The 21,036-nt window shown below is 32.8% G+C and overlaps 1 protein-coding gene across 1 annotated transcript in view; it reads left to right on the forward strand.

Annotated features, from left to right (window-relative positions):
• The window catches only part of LOC148948718 (short-chain dehydrogenase/reductase family 42E member 1), a 53,897-nt gene that overhangs the window by 19,378 nt on the left and 13,483 nt on the right, over window positions 1-21,036 (forward strand). The window contains exon 2 of the mRNA XM_089094064.1: window positions 12,009-12,411. Coding sequence (XP_088950190.1) covers window positions 12,057-12,411 — 355 coding nt within the window. The 5' untranslated portion in view covers window positions 12,009-12,056. The remainder of the gene's footprint in view (window positions 1-12,008; window positions 12,412-21,036) is intronic.

Here is a 21,036-nt window from a genome sequence, read left to right on the forward strand (position 1 = left end):
CAGGACTGGGGGTCGGGCAAGAATTTCAAGGAGAGTGTTGAAAATATTAGATCTTCAGCAAGAGCCGTTGGTGAGGAGCTAAAATCCTCACAAAATGGGGAAGGATTGACAAGCAAACATCTGCATCATTGGCTAATGAGTCTTCGCCAAAACAGGTAGCGTAGGACACCAACAAAGACGTTTAGGACTAAAACCAAGAATTCCAATAAACAGAAGAAGAAGAAAAAGAAAAAGATTTTTAGATCAAAGAAGGATTTCTTCTCTTAAGATGACCTATCTACCCGACAAGAAATCACATCCATCAATCAGTTCCTCATTCAATCTATGCAATGCTGAAAATGTTGATGTCAGTGTCAAGTATGGTTACTATGAACAATTCCATCCCCGACCACCCCTCACAGAGTATATACCCATTCAAATATTTTCTAATGAAGAATATTTCATTGATTCGTCGTCAACATTTATTGATTTAAATGTTATGGTGAAGAAAAAGTAAGATAATACAACTCCAAATGCTGGCGATGGTCTCTCCCACGAAAACTGTATTCTAAACAACCTATTCAAACAAATTAATGTATTTATTAATGGAGCATTGGTGAGCACTAGCAATAATTCATCCAACTATGCAAGCTAAATACAATTTATGATGATGACACCAAAGGCTTACAAGGAGTTGAGAGGACCATCATTAGGCTATGAATATCGATCAGGTGTTGATACTGACGGTGAGTTTACTACTGCAGTGACCCAGGAGTATCATCTAGCTGGAAAATTAAATAATGAGATATTCAATATATCCCAATGGCTACCCCCCAATGTCAAGATTGACATAAAGTTACAGATGACACCATCGAATTTCATTTTGAGAAAAACACTTCCTGCAGCACCCGATGCAAATGTCAATATCACATCGGCAATTCTCCACGTCCGAAAACAACAGGTAATGAGCTCTGTTGCATTGGCAGTGGAAAAACTAAGAGCCAATGGTAGCACCATTAAACTTCTTGTCCCCCATACAATCACCAATCAACGTCACAGTCCCACCGGCTCTCGTAGCTATAGCGATTCATCATTTATCAATGAAGAAATCCCTTCAAAAGTGCTTTCGACATTTTTGAAGAATGTCAACACGAGCGCGTTCTTGACTGAATCTTCCAATTATTATAATTTTTTCGGTCTATCTAGTCACTCACGTATAGGTAACGGTTTACCCCTGTACACTTTATCGTTTGATAAAAAATCCTATTGAACTCTTTACGAGTTGACTATGTAATCCCTTGATCATGACTCTCAACTATTTGAAAATGGAATAACCAATTCAATGTTTTCAAAAAAATCATGGGGTTATTGTTTTGGACTTGTCTGGCACACAGGATATGAGCATAGTACGAACAGAGAATGTGCGTTTAGAGTGTACATTTGCCTATGCTTTGACTGAGAGTATCACGCTAATATCACTGAGTCAATTTGAAACATGTTAGAAGATCACAGCCGACGGCAGTTTTCTACTAGACCTAGCACCATGAACACAAACCAAATAATCAATGTATTTAGTATGGATCCATACGTGTCCCAGTACAAGTCCTATTGCATACCTTCGGACTTCATTGAAAAATTCCGAGTGTTAACAATACCCTTATCATTGTTATTAGCAGTTCATCAACTTTGAAGACCGGTCAGTGGCTATGCATCTTTCAAACAGCGAAGAATATTGAATTTTTTGATCCTCTTCCTATCGCATAATTCTACGCTCCATACATCAGCAACTTTATTGAAAGCAGTGGGAAAACCATTATTCAAAGTCAACGAAGAGTACAGGATTTAATGACTAAGACATGTGGCTTTCATGCACTACTCTTTTTCATTTTCAGATGCCATGGCTACACCTACAAGTATTTTCTCATCATCTACGTTGACTTACCTCGATTGAATGACTTTCTAGTGGAGAATATACTTACAAGTGTATTTAATATTGATTTTAGTTCCCTACGAATAAAATGTTCCAAAGATGTATGTGAAATCGTTTATTAATAAAAAAAAAAAATTATATACATGATAAAACGACTTTTCTACTCTTTAGATTTCATCCACTACTACGTATTTGTCGACAACAACTAGTGCAGGTAGATTATCTGAATTCACAGTGTACTGATTCTGATGTACTGCAATGTCAGGGTCATATTTTCTACAGTAGAGCGTGACTTCACTCTTGTCATATCTCTTTGTACAGTCAATGATACTATTTTCATTCATTCTATATAATTAAAATGTTTCAATTTGCTTATTTGAAGCAATTTCATAAACAGTGTCCTCGAGTGTCGAATCACATTCCGTCACAACCAAATAAAAATCAGTGGGTTTATAATCATAACACCCATTGTCTTCACAACGATGACGAAGAAACCATATTCTTTTGTTGTTCCAATAATTGAAACGCTGACCTTGCTTCTTCTCCGAGAATAAATTCAAACCGCGACGATACCAATCTCGTAGCAATAGGTAAAAATCACGGTCAGGATTCTTTCAAATACTACCAGGATATGTGCTCTCCCACTGATTACATTTATCATAGTGATAATTGGAGCATAGGTAACTACTAGGGTGAGAGTCACACACCTCTTCAAGACAGGAATTACAACCTTTAATTTGTACAGCATATCCTCTCTGCAATTTACACGGGTTGCATAATCTACACTTTTCATCATACTCATCAATCATTGTGCAATTCTCACATGATGACCAGCTGCCCAGTGCGTACATACATAACGGACATGTATAGAACATTTTGTCATGTGTTGACACTCTCACTGCCACAATGACACTGAGCTAGCAACAACAAAAATTGTCTGAGATAGAGAGAGAGAGAGAGAGGAGTAAATCATCCTTGAGCACCATCTTTCTCATGAAAAAAAAGTACTAAATATCTAAACTAATGTTTAAAAGCATATCCAAAATATCATTTTGCCGTGTCGTGTTCAATATATAAATAAATTGTGTAAATGCATTTGAACCACGACGTAGAAGCGTCATACAATAGTTTAATGATGGAGAATCAGTTTTCATTATATCGACAAGCATTCCCCGAGAAAATATCTTCCTTTGAATAGACAGCTCTAGAAAATTGTCATCTAGAATCAAGCGTTTTTCCATAAGAACTATATTCCTACTGAATCGCTCTTTCTCGAATACGCCCATTTTGCAGATTCCTAACTCTCTCACAGCCAATATCAGACTAACCGCAATTTTTTATACTCTAAAAAATATACGCTAGTATACTATTGAAAGAAAAAAAAATACCATTTGTATAGAAAAATTTTTATTGAACATAATAGCAATAATAATCACTGATGCATTTTGTTCTCGTCTATATATTTCGATAGGACATCTAATGCTGACCGAAGTTTATTTATATGGAGAATATTCACTTTTCCAGCAAAACATAGCTGCTCCTCCTGCTTAAATTTGCTTAATGATATCACGTATCTGGCATACATAGTATCCCATTCAAGACATAGTCTACAACCAGTGGTTATTTCCACAGCCACATTGGGTACTCGTATATCGTTGCTGCTGTTGTCAGCTCCATCATTAATCTCCAATAATGTAAATGCACCACTCATTTTTTCTCCACTAATATCCTCTCAAATAAACTATTCTCTCTGAATTCAATTCTCTTACTAATATGAATTGTAGTGAAAACCAGTTCTTTTATTCAAATCTCAATCACCAATCAAGTTATACTCATTCTCTTTGAAAAGGTGTATATGCCCTGTAGAAGTATTACCTATATGCATGGGGATAGTCACTCTCTTTGAAAAGGTGTAGAGACGCAAGCAAATAACGTTAAAATTGCTATATGCGCTAAGCAAATCCAGAAGGCGCATACTACTTATATATATATATATATATATATATATATATATATATATATATATATATATATATATATATATATAAATATATATATATATATATATATATATATATATATATATATATATATATATATATATATATATATATATATATATATATATATATATATATATATATATATATATATATATATATATATATATATATATATATATATATATATATATATATATATATATATATATATATATATATATATATATATATATATATATATATATATATATATATATATATATATATATATATATATATATTTTAGACCAGGGCACTTTGTATTGAAGGAGTTGTCGTAGAAACTTCAAAAAGGGCTCATTTGATTGGAAATTGAAAGGGCTAGTGCCCTTTTTAATAATCGAAAGTGATTGGAGAGTAATTAACCACCCTCCCATGCCCAATGTTTCCCCAAAGACATTCAATAAAAATTTAGAGATGGCCATTTTATTCAACGTAGTTGAAAGGTCTGGAAATTATGGTATTTGAGGATGACAATCCCCCTACAGCCCTCAGGGCAAGGGTTGTAAGCTATGCCTGGGGGGCATATAGGGTTTATGTAGACAGGGTGATAGTATAAACTTCGGAGGAGGCTCATTGAATTGCTAATCAGAAGTTTTAGTGCCCTTTTGAGATTCAGAGTGATCGGAAGGTGGATACCTCCCCCACACCTTGTATTTTCCCAAAATGCCTCTGATAGACATTTTGAGATGGACATTTGTTGTTCTAGAAACTTCGAATAAGGCTCATTCAATTGGAAATTGAAAGTACTACAGCCCTTTTTAATAGTCAAAAGTGATTGGGGGGCAACTACCCCCCTTGCACGTCCATCATTTTCCCAAACACATCCAATAAAAATTTTTGATAGCCATTTTGTTCAATATAAACGAAAGGTCCAGACATTATGTCTTTGAGGATGAAAACCTTCCCCCAGAGCCCTCAGGGCAAGGGTTATAATGTTATGGTCTGGGGGCATATAAGGCATATATAGAAAGGGCGATTATATAAACTTTGGAGGGGACTAATTAGATTTGTAATCAGAAGTTCTAGTGCCTTTTTAAGATTAAGAGTGATCAGAGGGTAGACACTCCCCCTCCCCCCACACGTCATATTTTCCTGACATGCATCTGATTTTGAGATGACCATTTGTTGTCATAGAAACTTTGAAAAGAGCTCATTTGATCAGAAAATGAATGGGTTAGTGCCCTTTTTAATAGTAAAAATGATTGGAGGGTAACTAGCCCCTCCTCCCATGCCCACTATTTCCCCAAACAGATCTAATGTAATTGAATGGTCCAGAAAACATGTCTTTGAGGATGACACCCCCCCACAGCCCTCAGGGAAAGGGTTGTAAGTTATGCCCTGCGGGGCATATATAGACAGGGTGATGGGATAAACTTCAGAGGGGGTTCATTGGATTGGTAATCAGAAGTTCTAGTGCCCTTTCTAAGATTCAGAGTGATCAGAGGTTGGATACCCCCCCCACACACACACACACACCTTGTACTTTTCTGAAATGCAGCAGAAGTTCTATTGCCCTTTTTAAGATTGAGAGTGATCAAAGGGTAGATACCCACCCCCCCCCCCGCACACACACACACCTCATATTTGCCTGAAATGCATCTGACAGAAATTTTGAGACAGCAATTTGTTGTTGTAAAAACTTCAAAAAGAGCTCATTAGATAGATAGATCGACTTTTATTTTCACCAAAATTTTCATGGCACTGCCAAATTCCTTTGGTATAGTAACATTAAAAAGGAAATACTTAAAAAAATACTAATCAATCCTCCTGATTTTTGTTATAAATTTTTACAAAACTAGGTATAAAACTTTTTGCTAACTGCTGATGGGCACAGCACACCGGCTGAAGTTTCTCAACAGGCTCTGCAACCCTGAGCGGTTGCAGTGCCTGATTTTCACAACAGCAGCAATCACTTTAGAATCAATTAAAAGCTTATAAATTAAAATGTTATGATCAACCAAATCAAAACCCTTTTTAAAATCAATTGTTATTAAGTTTAGCCATTTACCAGGCTCATCAACATGCTTAAAAATAAAATGTAAAAGATTGACTAGATAATGGGATGTTGATATTCTTTCTGTTACCGTGCTGATGAGGATCAAGGAGGGGTTCAAATTCAGCTTTTCGCCAATTTGATAATAAACTTTCGTACATTTTTCTGAACAAGGGGTTCAAAGTGATTCGTTTTACACCATCGAAATTAAGTTTAGTCTCTTTTTTAGGGATTGGAGTAACATACCCCGTTTTCCATATCTGTGGGTAAACTGAAGAAGTTGTAAAGCAATTAAAAATTTTTATTAGTCACTTAGTCAATTTGTCAGAAAGTGCTTTTATAAGTTCAATCGGAATATCTATGGGAGTTATACTAGTCTGTTTAAGTTTCTTTACTTTATTTTACTAAAAACGATCCTCAGAAATAGTTGGTAAAGGTACCCATCATGTGGAATTTTCTGATACTCTTGGTTTTTGTTTTATTTACATCAAGAGGCAACAAAGACTGGATTATTCTGGCCAAATGAACTGGTTAGAAACTGTTTCATCATTAGAATCTGAGCAAAAATCAACACCACTAGGGGATTTTCCACAAATTCGTTTTATTTCCTTATACCACATGCTAGGCTTTGATTCAAAAAAGCTATCAATTTTTTTGTGGTAATACTCAGCTGCAGATTTGTTTGTCATTTTACATACTTTGTTGCAGAGCATATTAGCATTTTCTCTTTTCCCTTCTTTTCTTGGTTGAATTCTATACTGAATCAAATCTTTGATTTCTGGGTTATGTAAGGATGATCTGTGTTGCACCACTTGAAATTTTTCTCAGGAAAGCACAATGATGATGGAAATTGAAATTGAAATCCAATTGATTCGATTGGAAATTGAAAGGGCTAGTGCCCTTTTTAACAGTCAAAAGTGATTGGAGAGCATCTAACTCCCTCGCACCCCCACCACTTCCCCAAACACATCCAATCAAAATTTTGGTCCAGAAATTATGTTTTTGAGGATGACAACCCCCCACAGCCCTCAGGGCAAGGGTTGTAAGCTATGCCCTAAGGGCATATAAAGTTTATATAGAAATGGTGATCGTATAAACTTTGGAGGGGGCTCATTGGATTGGTAATCAAAAGTTCTAGTTTCCTTTTTAATATTGAAAGTGATCAAAGGGTAGATACTCCCCTACACCTTGTATTTTCTCGAAATGCATCTGATAGAAATTTTGAGATGGCTATTTGTTGTCATAGAAACTTCTAAAAAGACTCATTTGATTGGAAATTGAAAGGGCTAGTGCCCTTTTTCTTAGTCAAAAGAGATTGGAGGGCAACAAGCCCCCCTCCCATGCTCATCAATTCCCAAAACATATCTAATCAAAATGTTGGGATAGGTATTTTGTTTAGCGTAGTTGAAAGGTCCGGAAATTATGTTTTTGACAACCCCCATACCTTCTCAAGACCAGAACATAATTTGCACTTTACTGAAAAAACAGGCTGTGGATTGTCAGTTTAGTATTTTTCTTATTTCCGTTAGTCTTAGTATTTACTCTTATTTCCATTCTATACTTTAAAGTTTTAATAATATTTTTATTTATCAAAGTTAAAACATTTTAAATGTGTTTTATCATTTAATGCTGCAGGATGAATGGATTAGAATGGCTTTTGAGTCTTTAACGGGAAAGTGAACACAAAACAGATATTTTTGTTTAAAAAAAACACAAAACAAGATAAGTTTGTTCTAAAATAAGATTAATAACTGAGAATATATATTATAGATCTTATAGCTATTATATTAAGAAATTTGTATTTTTGATGTGCTATATTGCTGAAATATTTTTCAATAGCTATTTGTTCAAAAGCAGTCCAAAGATCACATAGCAGGGCCTTTGGGGTAACACAACCTCCCCAGAGTTGGGGGGCCGGGGTTGTAAGTTATGTCCTGGGGGCATATAAGCTTTCTGTGGAAGGTTGGTTGTTCGAACTTTAGAGGAAGCTTATTTCATCGGAAATTTATAGTTCTAGTTCTCTTTTAAGAGTCAAAATTGATGTAAGGCAACTAGCCCTCCTCCCTGACATTCCGTTTTCCTAAAATGTGTCCAATCAGAATTGTAAGATAGCCATTCTTTCACAAAAGCCCAAGAAGCATATAACAATGCCTTCAGAGTGGAAACAACCCTCCAGAGCCCAGGTGCGAGGGCTGTAAGTTATGCCCCGGGCATATAAGGTTCTTATGAAATGGGATGGTTGTATAAAATTCGGATTGGATGGGGCTCATTCGATTAGAAGTCGGAAGATCTAGTGCCGTTTTCAAGATTCAAAAGTAAAAGGAGGACAACCAGACTCCCCCCACAATCCTATCATTCCCCAAAACGCATCCAATCAAAATTTTAAGAGAACTACGAGGGGGCTCGTATTTTGTTCAGCATTATTGAAAGGTCCAGATATTATGTCTTTGAGAATGTCAACCTCCCCACAGTCCTCAGGTTAAGGCCTGTAAGTTTGGCTGTTCTTTACATATAGTACATGTCACTGAGAAAGGTATTCATGTTTGAACTTCATTTTCCGAAATGACGAAGGGAAAACATGTGAGCCTTTCAGAGAATGTTGAGGAGAGTGCTGAACATAATAAAAACATGTTATGCGTTTACGGATTATCAAAAAGGCGTAGCTAATGAATGACTGGGTGTATCAATTTGGAACTTTCAGGAAATGATAAGGGACACGCTCAAAAAGGGAGTTTTTGTATGCTACCACTGCTACTATAATTACCACTAGTCCCCGGCCTCGCACCTATAAGGGAAGGCTGACACGATCATAGTTGACCGAAAACATTTAATTTTTGATCAGTCTTTCTCAAATCCCATCTTTGATTCACAACAGATTTGGACCTATTCATGAGGTAGAAACTTCGCGAGTCGCTGGCGCTAGTCTTCTTCATTATTCATCAAGAGAATTAGAAATCTGGTAGAATCGAAATGGTTGTGGCATTTCAGAACCCTTGCAGAGTAGTTGAAATATCTAACAGTTATTTATTCCTAACAGAATTAATTATCAAAATTAGTAGTATTTTTATTCGTCAAAAATTACGGTATACAAAATTTCGAATACCGTATTATAAAATTCATCATTTATCTTTGAATATTAGAGTAAGTAAAAAAAAAAAAAAATCCCCCAGGCAAACTTCAGCAGTAAATTAGAACTGCAGGATGTGGCTATAGTTACTGTGAATGAAAATCAACTTATCCACTCTGTGTGGACTGAGGCCATTTCTCTTCTACATCACTATCATAATCACTATCAGCCTTACCACCAAAAATAGTCTTTCTGTGGTCATACTAATCGCAGGAATAGACAATATCTTTCTGGCGACGTACGTGATTGGAGTGCAAGGGGGAAAATTTCCCACTTTATATATCCAGTAATTTCTGTTCGTTTTGAGTTTGATTAGAGTATCAATTTTATTTTGGGTACATTCCAAGTTCATTATTGGTTTCATTTTTTTCATTAAGTCTAATATCAGTTTCTTTTAACTGTTTTATCTCTAATGCTGTTTTAACTCTTATAATAACTGTTTTGGAAAAAAAAACTATAATTGTGGTACAAGACAGACAACTCCTTGTTCAATTATTTGGTGATTTATTTTTGTTTTGAGTTTGAGTTGAATATTAGTTTTATTTTTGTAACTTATAAGTTCATTACTGGTTTCATTTTTATTAAGTTTTTTGTTTTAACTTTTAGTTGATTATTCATTATAATGTCAATTATTCTTTTACTCTGCTGAAGGCATATTCTCGCTCTTTACTTTTGTAAAGAAAAACTTGCTTTTTTCATTTAATCATAAATAGAGGTCATTCTATATTTATGGGTTAGTATTTGAGTCCAAAATGCAAAAAATAGGATGTTATCAGCACTTATTTGGTGTTTCAATTACAAATAAGAGAATTTGGAGCATTATTGGAGTTTCAACTAGATGTTGGAGGTGAAAAATAAAAAATTAAATGATTCCTGGAGCAGATCCCCCTACCCCCTACGAACTTCCCTGATCAAACTATAACCTGTTTGATCTATCTAGTGATAGTACAAATATTTTTATAAAAAGCACTAAGTGTTTATTTGTTTTTTCAATGATTTTGCTTTTCTTTTTCATTCAGAAAATTGCATTCACTATGTATCTACCTTCCTACTTTTTCAATTATTCTATTAATGTTCTATTTGCAGATGTAGTTGGCGTATTCGTATCCACTTTCAAAAGTTTTAAAACAAGAAAACCTAATCTTGAACTGATAGATTGCAAGGAGTAAAAGAATCTTAAATATCAGGACAAAAAATTTACTTGAGCGAACATTGCAAAACAGGAAGTATAAGCATTTTTGCAATTTTGCCATTGACTAGACTCTCCTATTTTCTTGATGATATTATTCTGGGGTTTATGGTGCAGGATCAGAAGTTTCAAAGGCAGTATATTTGCATAAATGTTAATGTGGAACATGTTAGGAAATGTGATGGACCCCGGTCTTTGCGTTTGTTTTATATTAGAAACAATCATGGATTAATTAAAAGAAATATCTTTTGGAACTAAAGAGCGAAGTTAAAACTCAATATGAGTAACATTTTGAAGTTACTTGATCAATTTTAGTTTTTTCCAATTATTGGGGGGCAACTGTCTCCCTTGCCCCCTCTAAACGATGCCTATGCTTGACCTCCTAATCAGTTCACGTTTTCTCTCACACCCAACAATTTCTGATAAGTCATATTTCATGTAGAATTGCCACTGCATCCATAGTTGCTGCAAAATTGTGCTTCACTTGAAATATTCTTTTAATTCATTTGCCTTTTCCCACATTCTGTATTTTGCCCCCTTTTGGGAGATTTTTATCAAGTCTGATAAAAGAAAAGTTCATTCACGTTTCTTCAGGCTCACTAAATACCTTTTTTGCAAATAACTTATAACAATAAGCTAGTTCACGTCAATGCAGTTTGAATTTTCGTGTTTACACCAACTATTCCCTGTTTCATTTAAAAATTGATATAAATTGGATATAAACAATATGACTGCATGGTCACGAAATTCTAGGATAGTTCAGAGGTTTAGAGTAGCTGATCCTGAGGAAGCTATGTCTTCAAGAAAAAAGAAAGACAATGCAAAGATGCTTAATCATACTTGGTTGTGAAAGCTGGTTTTGTAATTATAAGGCAATAAGTATGCTGCAATTATTAACACTGCATTGCCTGAATTCATTTAAAAATTGATATAAATTGGATATAAACAATATGACTGCATAAAAACAACACACTGAATTTATCTGTATATGCCTGTTGTAGGCTGCATGGGTATGTAAGGCATTATATTCCTAAATTTAGAAAATATCTCAGTTTTCTTATTTGCCATGGAACTCTGTTGTAGAATTATGTAGTGAACCCGCTTAATTATAATTCTAACCAAGTACATGTACTGTAATATGATTGCAAATTATTGTATCTCCAACATGGATAAAATCCATGAAGCAAGAAGTCAATGAAAGAGCAGAACAACTGTAAATCAGTATAAAAACGTCAAAGTATTTTCCCGAATGTCAGCTTTCTAGTATACATAATTATTTCCTGCTTGCCTTACACATAGGACTAATTGAAACTAGAAATTTAATTAAGGTGTACTGTAAGCAATAACACTGAAAGCACTATCCTATCCAAATGAAATTGAACCTAAACTGAAGATTTGCTTGACTGTACTACCAGGTCTGTTTCAAAGGTTTGAAAACCATTAAGGACATCAAGAGAACAATCTTGATGGCTTTAAGGGGTAATTAATAAGCTTTTTGAAGCCTTTTAAAGACTTTAAGATTCAAGCGTGCCTATAAATATTCTTTTTTAATATAGATAATCTACTGGATTTTAGTGTGTAAATCAGCCAACAATTTTAACAGTCATTATTTGCTTAGACTTCTTCTTTGTTTTTTAGTAAGCTCAAGGGAACAGAAAAAAAATATAGCAATTTTTTCCCTCAAATACATTATAGTTTATACTTAGAAAGATAATTCAACAACTGATTTTGATATAATTTTTAAGGTCTGTGTAACCAATATCGTTCATTAGAGAAGAACGTCATACATAATAATGTCATTCATAATAATTGGTGGAGGTGGTTACATTGGCTTTCACATTGGAAAAGCGTTATTGCTAGCAGGTTTTAAAGTGACATTATTAGACATTCGGCTGCCTTCTGATGAGTGGCTATTTAAGACGTGCTTGCCTTCCTCCTATCTTATGGAAGGAATTACAGAGGAGCCTTTTTTTGAGGAGCAAAATTTTTCTTCATCATCAGGAGATATTGACAACCATAAAATACTTTCTATGACTGACGGTAAAAATGAATACTTGATGGATTTCTTTAAGGTTGATATAAGAGATATTCATCTTCTAGAATTCTACATGAAAGAAGTCAAAGATCCTGAGTGTGTCATTCATACAGGTTAGTTTAAGTGCAGGTTTAAAATAACTCTTGTAATTTTATGGGGAAAAGTTAAGTCCCTACTTTTATCCATCCTTTTTGTTGCCCTAATGGATTTGATATGGATAGACTTTTGCTTACTACTTCAGTAGAACCCTATTATGAGGTCCGGTACGAACACATGTGCTGCCATCTACAATTTAGTTTAATGCTGACGGGACATAATTTATTCAAGGATTATCGATCGAGTCTAATGGGGGTCAAGGTCAATTGATCTGTTGTTGTTGTTTGGCCACGTGTAATGGCATGAGGGATGATTTACATAATCGACGGTGGGATTATTGATTCAGGTCTGGGTGGAATTATGAAACAATATGGTCATAGAGTCCCTAGGGAGAAAGATTACGTAATCGCTCAATGACCTCTTTTTCCAAGGTCGATTTATTTGATGTTCTTCTCGGATGTCAACATCAAATTATGGATGTTTTATGGTTTTTGTCAGTGAGAATTTGAAAAACAGGAACTTTGTCACAGTTATGGATGTCAACAGCAATTCATGTCTATTATATAGTTTTCTCAGTGAGAATGAAAAAACATGGGTTTTCTTACTTGGATTTACATGAGCGCTAGGTGAAATTATTGATTCACGAAGGGAGGGATTAAGAAACAAACATATCTTCATTGTTGTTTGGTTAGCTTAACCTGAGAAATTGATTTACATAATCGCTAGGGGAAATTATTGATTCATGAAGGGGAGAATTAAGAAACATTAAGGCTTCTTTAATCTTAGGTATGAGGGATAAACGTTCTTTAGGTCAGAGAGAAAAATTAATATTCTATTTTTAAATAGGGCTTCATTGATCTTTAGTGTCAGGAATTGTAATTGACGAAGGGGAGAATTAAGAAACATTAAGGCTTCTTTAATCTTAGGTCTGAGGGATAAACGTTCTTTAGGTCAGAGAGAAAAATTAATATTCTATTTTTAAATAGGGCTTCATTGATCTTTAGTGTCAGGAATTATAATTGACATCACTTGTTATCTTGGAATTATGCGGGAGTCTAAAGAGATAGAAATTCTATTTTTAAATACGGCTTCACGGAGCTTTAAGTCGGAGAGATAAATTGATATTCTAACGAAACCCTAATAGTTTAGCTAGGAAAATTTATGAGATGAAGAGATTAACGTAGGAAAGGGTTTCCTAGAAATTTGAAATGCGTTAGCGCAGAGATGCCAAACAAAAGGAACACGCTGAAATTACGTTTAGGGATTATTTGGGCGAAACGGTTTTTAGATATTTTATGGGATTATTTCGGCGAAACAGTTAGAGACATTTGAAAGAAGATTTTAGGAAAGGTTTTAGAAGAGAATTTGAGGGTGAAACTCTGTGGTCGTTATAATACACAAGTTCCATTTGAACAGTGTTGTGAGGTCCTCTACCCCAACCCCAAAGGGTTCCGATCCCCCACCCCAACCCCGAAGGAAGCCCCCGGTACTCAAAGGTTCCCCAAGCTCCCATAGAGCCCCAGCCCCCCAAACGCCCTCCTCAGACCCTCAAAGGCCCTCCTCTGGTCCTCAAAGGGCCCCCGGACCCCCAAAGGGCACCCCGGACCCCAAAGACCCTCCCCCGGTCCTCAAAGGTCCCCCCCGGGCTCCCAAAGAGCCACCGGCGCCCCCAAAGGCCCACCCAGACCCCCAAAGGGCACCCCCGGGCCCCCCAAAGGCCCATCGCGCTCCCAAAGGACCAACGGGGTCCCAAAGGCCCTACACCGGTCCCCAAATGTCCTCCAGGCCCCCAATTGGCCCCCCGGACCCCCAAAGGCCCACCCCCCGCCCCCAAAGGGCCAACCGGCTCCCAAAGGTCCAATCGGTCCTCAAGTGTCCCCCAGACCCCCAAAGGCCCTTCCCCGGCCCCCAAAGGCCCTCCCCCGGCCCCCAAAGGGCCAACCGGCTCCCAAAGGACCAATCGGTCCTCAAGTGTCCCCCAGACCCCCAAAGGGCACCCGGACCCCAAAGGCCCCCCCCCGGTCCGCAAAGGTCCCCCGGGCCCGAGAAGCGCCGCGGGCCAGGAATGCGCCACATGGGGATGCGCCGCAGGGGGATGCGCTGCGGGTCGGGGGAAGTGCCGCAGGGATGCGCTGCAGGGATGCGCCGCAGGAATGCGCCGCAGGGAAGCGCCGCAGGAAGCGCCGCAGGGATGCGCCGCAGGGATGCGCCACTTTTTTGGTTTGAGTTCTAGTTTACTTTAATTTTAGTTAAGAGTTTGATGTTTTACCTTTGAGTTTCAGTTAGAGTTCTTGTTTAGTTTTAGTTAATAGTTTATATTTTTTAGCTTAGAGTTTTTGTTTAAGTTATATTTTAGTTTAGTTTTATTTATTAGATTAGTTTTTTAGCTTAGAGTCTGAGGTTAGATAGTTTGGTAGGGTTCTATTTTAGTTTAATTGTAGCTAAGAGTTTGATGTCTGACATTTGAGTTTTAATTAGACTTCTAGTTTAGTTTAGTTTTAGTTAATAGTTTGGAGTTTTTAGCTTAGAGTCGTAGCATAGTGTTTTTGTTGAAATTCTAGTTTAGTTTAGTTTTAGTTAATAGCTTAGTGATATAGCTTATATTCTTATCTTAGAGTTTTTGTTAGAGTTATATTTTATTTTAATTTTATTTTAGATTTTATAGTTTTAGCTTAGTCTTAGCTTAGTGTTTTTTGTTAGAGTTCTTGTTTAGTTTAATTTTATTTGAGAGTTTAACTTTTTTAACTTTGAGTTTCAGTTAGAGTTTTAGTTTAGTTTTAGTTAAGACTTTGGTGTTTTACCTTAGAGTCTTAGTTTAGATTTTTATTTTGAGTTCTAGTTTAGTTTAGTTTTATTTAAGATTTTAGAATTTTATCTTAGAGTTTTTTTTATTAGAGTTCTAGTTTAGTTTAATTTTAGCTAAGATTTTGATTCTCTTAACTATGAGTTTCAGTTAGAGTTCTAGTTTAGTTTTAGTTAAGAGTTTAGAGTTTTTAGCTTAGAGTTTTTATTTAAGTTCTAGTTTATTTTAGTTTTAATTAAGAGTTTAGAATTTTAGCTTAGAGTCTTAGCTTAGAGTTTTTGTTAGAGTTCTATTTTAGTTTAATTTTAGTTAAGAGTTTGATGTTTTACCTTTGAGTTTCAGTTAGAGTTATAGTTTAATTTAGGTTTAGTTAATAATTTAGAGTTTTTAGATTATAGTCTTATCTTAGAGTTTTTTTTTGTGTGTGTGTGTTAGTTTTTGTGTGTGTGTGTAATCTTTTATGGGTGTGTCAGTTTTCGTGTGTGTGTGTTAGTTTGTATTTTTGTTTTTTTTTGTTTTTGTTTTTATTTGTGTGTTTAATTATTTTTTGTTTGTTTTTTAGTTTTTTGTGTGTGTTTAAGTTTTTGTGTGTGTAAGTTTTTGTGTGTGTGTAAGTTTTTATGTGTGTGTAAGTTTATGTGTGTATATGTAAGTTTTTTGTATGTGTGTAAGGTTTTTGTGTGTATGTAAGTTTTTGTGTGTATGTAGTGTGTGTTTAAGTTTTTGTGTGTGTGTAAGTTTTTTTGTGAATGTTTAATTTTTTGTGTGTGTTTAATTTTTTTTTTTTTTGTTAATTTTTTTGTGCGTGTTAGGTTTTTGTGTGTATGTAAGTTTGTTTTTTTTTTTTAGTTTTTGTGTGTGTGTATTTTTTTTTTTGTTTTAGTTTTCATTTTTTTATGTTTTTTTTTTGTGTGTGTTTAATTTTTTGTGTTTGTTTATTTTTTTGTGTTTTTGTTTTTTTGTGTGTGTAAGTTTTTTTTTTGTGTGTCATTTTTTTTTTTTTTTTGTTATATTTTTTTTTTTTTTTTTATTTTTTGTGTGTGTGTGTAAGTTTTTGTATGTGTTTAATTTTTTTTGTGTGTTGTTGTTTTTGTGTGTGTGTAATTTTTTATTTGTGTTTTATCTTTCGTGTGTTTGTTTTAGTTTTTGTTTATTTTTTTGTTTTTGTGTGTGTGTATTTTTTATGTTTTCTTTTTATTTTGTTTGGTTGTTTTATTTTTTGTGTGTGTATTATTGTTTTCTTTGTTTTGTTTTTTTGTGTGTGTGTAATTTTATGTGTGTGTGTGTAAGTTTTTGTGTGTGTGTAAGGTTGTTGGGTTTATTGTAGTTTTTGTGTGTATTTTTTTTTTTGTTAAGTTTTTGTGTGTGTATTATTGTTTTCTTGTTTAAGTTTTTTTGTGCATGTGGTTGATTTTTTGTGTGTGTATGTTTTTTGTGTATTGTTTAGTTTTTTGTGTGTGTATTGGTAGCTTTCTGATTTATTTTTGAGTTGTGTTTTTTTAAGTTGTGTGTGTGTATGGGTTTGTGTGTGTTTATTTGAGATGTTTTTATTAAGTTTTTTTTTGTGTGTGTGTATTGTTTTGTGTGTGTGTATTTTTATTTTCTTATAATATTTTTTGTGTGTGTGTATTATTTTGTGTGTGTGTATTTTTTTTCGTTTTTGTTTTATTATGTGTGTGTGTATTTTTTTGTGTGTGTGTAATATTTTGTGTGTGTTTTAGTTTTTTTTGTGTGTGTAATTTTTTGTGTGTGTGTGTGTACTTTTTGTTGTGTGTGTGTATTTTTCTGTGTTTGTTTTATTTTTTTTGGGGGTTTTATTTTTTTTTTGCGTTTTAGTTTTTTTTGTGTGTGTATGTTTTTGTGTGTGTGTAATTTTTTGTGTGTGTTTATTTTTTTTTTTGTGTGTAATTTTTTGTGTGTGTGTGTATTTCTATTTGTGTGGGTTTATGTTTTTGTGTGTGTGTGTATTTTTTTGTGTGCGTTTCATTTTTTTTGTGTGTGTAATTTTTTTTTTGTGTGTAAGTTTTTTTTGTGTGTGTATGTTTTTTTGTGTGTGTGTGTGTGTATGCTTTTGTGTGTGTGTGAATTTTTGTGTGTGTGCCCATATCAATTCTATTTTACTAAAATAATAAAAAATTTTTCACTTCAATTCAGATTTTCTCAAACAGATGAAAGAATTTAAAATACTGTTCTAAATTCTTGATAGAAGATAGAAAAGCTCAAGTTCTCTTCTGAATTTTACCAAAGAACATACTTAGATTCCAATTTCTCCAGAGAAAATAAAAAGCTTCCACTTCAGTTTTAAGTTCACCAAGACATGAAAAATTTAAAGTTCACTTCTAAATTTTTCCGTAGAAGATAGGAAAAGTTATACTATGATTCTGATTATTTTCCATGAAGATAAAAAGTTTCACTTTAATTCTACATTTTCTTAAATTCAATTCTAACTTGTCACAATGAGATCAACACAATTAAACTTCTGTTCCAAATAGTGTACCGGAAGAAGAAAAGTTCAATTACGATTCTGAATTTTCTCAATGAAAATGAAATAAGTTATTGATCAATTCTATTTTCCTAAAATAATATAAAAAGTTTCCACTTCAGTTCAGATTTTTCTCAAAGATATTAAAAAATTTAAAATACTTCCAAATTTTTCTAAGAATATAGAAAAGTTCAAGTTTTCTTCTGAATTTTACAAAAGAACACAATTAAATTCTAATTTCACCAGATAAAATAAAAAGCGTAAACAGATTATTTTCCGTGAAGATAAAAACTTTCACTTTAATTCTAAATTTTCTTAAATTCAATTCAGTCCATTCTCCAAGAGATGAAAAAATTTATAGTTCCGTTCCAAATATTCCCCCGTAAGAAGCAAAGTTCAACTTTGATTCTGAATTTTCTCAAAGAAAAAGAAACAAACTATTGATCAATTCTATTTTCCTAAAATAATATAAAATTCTACACCTCAATTAAGATTTTTCTCAAAGAGATGATAAAATTAAAAATACTATTCCAAATTTTTATTACAAGATAGAAAAGTTCAAGTTCTCATCTGAGTTTTACAAAAGAGTATACTTCAATTATAATATCTCCGAAGAAAATAAAAAGCATCTACTCCAGTTTCAAGTTGACCAAGACATAAAAAATTTAAAGTTCAGTTCTAAATTTTCCCGTAGATGACAGGAAAAGTTATGCTAAGATTGTGATTATTTTCCGTGAAGATAAAAAGTTTCACTTTAATTCTAAATTTTCTTAAATTCAGCTCCGACTTTTCACAACGAGATTAAAAAATTCAAAGTTCAGTTCCAAATTTTTAATTGAAGATATTAAAAGTTATACTTTTATATTGAATATTTAAGTTCACTTTTTAATTTTACCAAAGAATTTAATTCAATTCTATTTTCTACACAGAGAATAAAAAGCTTCCACTTCAGCTTTAAGTTCACCAAGAGATAACAAATTTAAATTTCATTTCTAAATTTTTACCTAGAATATAAGAAAAGTTATATTATGATTTTTATTATCTTCTAGGAATATAAAAGGTTTCAATTGAATTATAATTTTTCTTAAATTCAAGTCTGACTTTTCTCAATGAGATGAAAAAATTTAAAGTACTGTTCCAAATATTGTCCCGGAAGAAGAAAAGTTCAACTTCGATTCTGAATTATCTCAATGAAAATGAAATAATTTATTGATCAAGTCCATTTTCCGAAAATAACATAAAGTTTCCACTACAGTTCAGACTTTTTTCAAAAAGATGGACAATTTTTAAATACTGATCCAAATTTTACATAGAAGATAGAAAAGTTCCAGTTCTCTTCTTAATTTTACCAAAGGCAACAATTCAGTTCTAATTTCTCCATATAAAATGAATAGCTTCCATAGATTATTTTACATGAATATAGCAAAAATTTTACCTACAAGATAGGAAAAGTTATACTATGATTGTGATTATTTTCTATTGATATAAAAAGTTTCACTTAAATTTTAAATTTTCTCAAAGAAGTTAAGAAAATTTTAACGTCAATTCTGAATTTCCATAATGAAAATGAAAATAAATATTGATCAGTTCTATTCCACAAAAATAATAAGAGAAATTTACACTTCAGTTCATATTTTTCTCAAACATATTAAAAAATTTAAGATAAAATTAAAAATTTTTTCATAGAAGATGTAAAATTTCAAGTTCTCTTATGAATTTTACCAAAGAATATAATTAAATTCTAATTTCTCCATAGAAAATAAGAAGCTTCCACGTCAGTTTTAAGTTCACCAAGACATAAAAAATTTAAAGTTCAGTTCTAAATTTTTCAATAAAAGATAAGAAAATTTAAACTATGATTTTGATTATTTTCATGAAGATGAACATTTTAACTTTAATTCAAATTCTTCTTTAATTCAATTTTTACCTTTCTCAAGGAGTTTAAAAAATTTAAAGTTATGTTCTAAATATTTGTCTTTAATAAGAAACTTTAAATGTTTATTCTGAATTTTCTAAATTAAAATGAAATAAGTTCTTGATCAATTCTATTTTCCTAAAATAATATAAAATTTTCTACTTCAATTCAGATTTTTCTCAAAGAGATTAATAATACATTTCCAATTTTGTTCATAGAAGATAGAAATGTTCAAGTTCTCTTTTGAATCATACCAAATAACCTAATTTAATTATAATTTCCACATATAAAATAAAAATCTTCCATGTCAGTTTTAAGTTGACCACGACATAAAATATTTAAAGTTCAGTTATAATTTTTTCCATAGAAGACAAGAAAAGTTATACTATGATTTTAATTATTTTCATAAAGATATAAATTTTCACTTTATTTCTAAATTTTTTTAAATTCCATTTTGACCTGTCTCAAAGATAATAAAAAATTAAAAGTTCTGTTCAAAATATTTTTCCTAACGAATAAAAGTTAAATTTCTATTCTAAATTTTCTCAATGAAAAATAAATAAACTATTGATCAATTATCTTTTCCTAAAATAATATAAAAATTTCCACTTCAAGTCAGATTTTTATCAAAGAGATTAAAAAATTTATAACGTTATTCCAAATTTTTCAGTGAAGATAGGAAAAGTTATTCTGTGACTTTGACTATTCTTAAGTAAAATATAGAACCCCAATTTAATTCTGAGTTTTCTCGAAGTAGTAATAAATGCGCAAGGTCTCCTCTTAATTTTCTTAGATAATATAAAAAAAGTTAGCTCAATTCTGAAATTTAACATTGAAAATGAAAAAGCTTCCATTTAAGTTCCTAATTCCTAAATGACATAAAAAATTTAAAGTTCAATTCAACATTTTTCCATAGAATATAGGAATGACTAAACTATGATTGTGATTATTTACCATGAACATAAAAAGTATCACTTTATTTCTAATTTTTCTTAAATTCAGTTCATTCATCTAACCAACAAAAACAATAGGTTAGAGGTTAGGTATAAATAAATATTACTAAATATTTATAAACATTTCTCCATTTTTAAGTTAGGTTAAGCTAGTTTAACATATAACGAGCGCTCATGATAAGCTAACCTAACCTAACTTAAACATGTTAAAAATATTAAATTAGGTTAGGTTAGGATAGATTAAGTTAGGTTAGGTTAAGTTAGGTTAGGATTAGTTACCCTACGTACGCACGCGTCCGTAGGCTAACCTAACCTAACCTAACTTAACCTAACCTAATCTAACCTAACCTAACCTAATTTAATTTTTCTACCATGTTTAAGTTAGGTTAGGTTAGCTTAACATGAGCGCTGGTGATAAGTTTACCTAACCTAACCTGACTTAAACATGGAGAAATGTTTCTAATTATTTATTAATATTTATTTATACCT

Source organism: Artemia sp. Qi Xiang Cuo, chromosome 9 (genome assembly GCF_049724085.1).
Source record: "Artemia sp. Qi Xiang Cuo chromosome 9, ASM4972408v1, whole genome shotgun sequence".
Taxonomy (NCBI): domain Eukaryota; kingdom Metazoa; phylum Arthropoda; class Branchiopoda; order Anostraca; family Artemiidae; genus Artemia; species Artemia sp. Qi Xiang Cuo.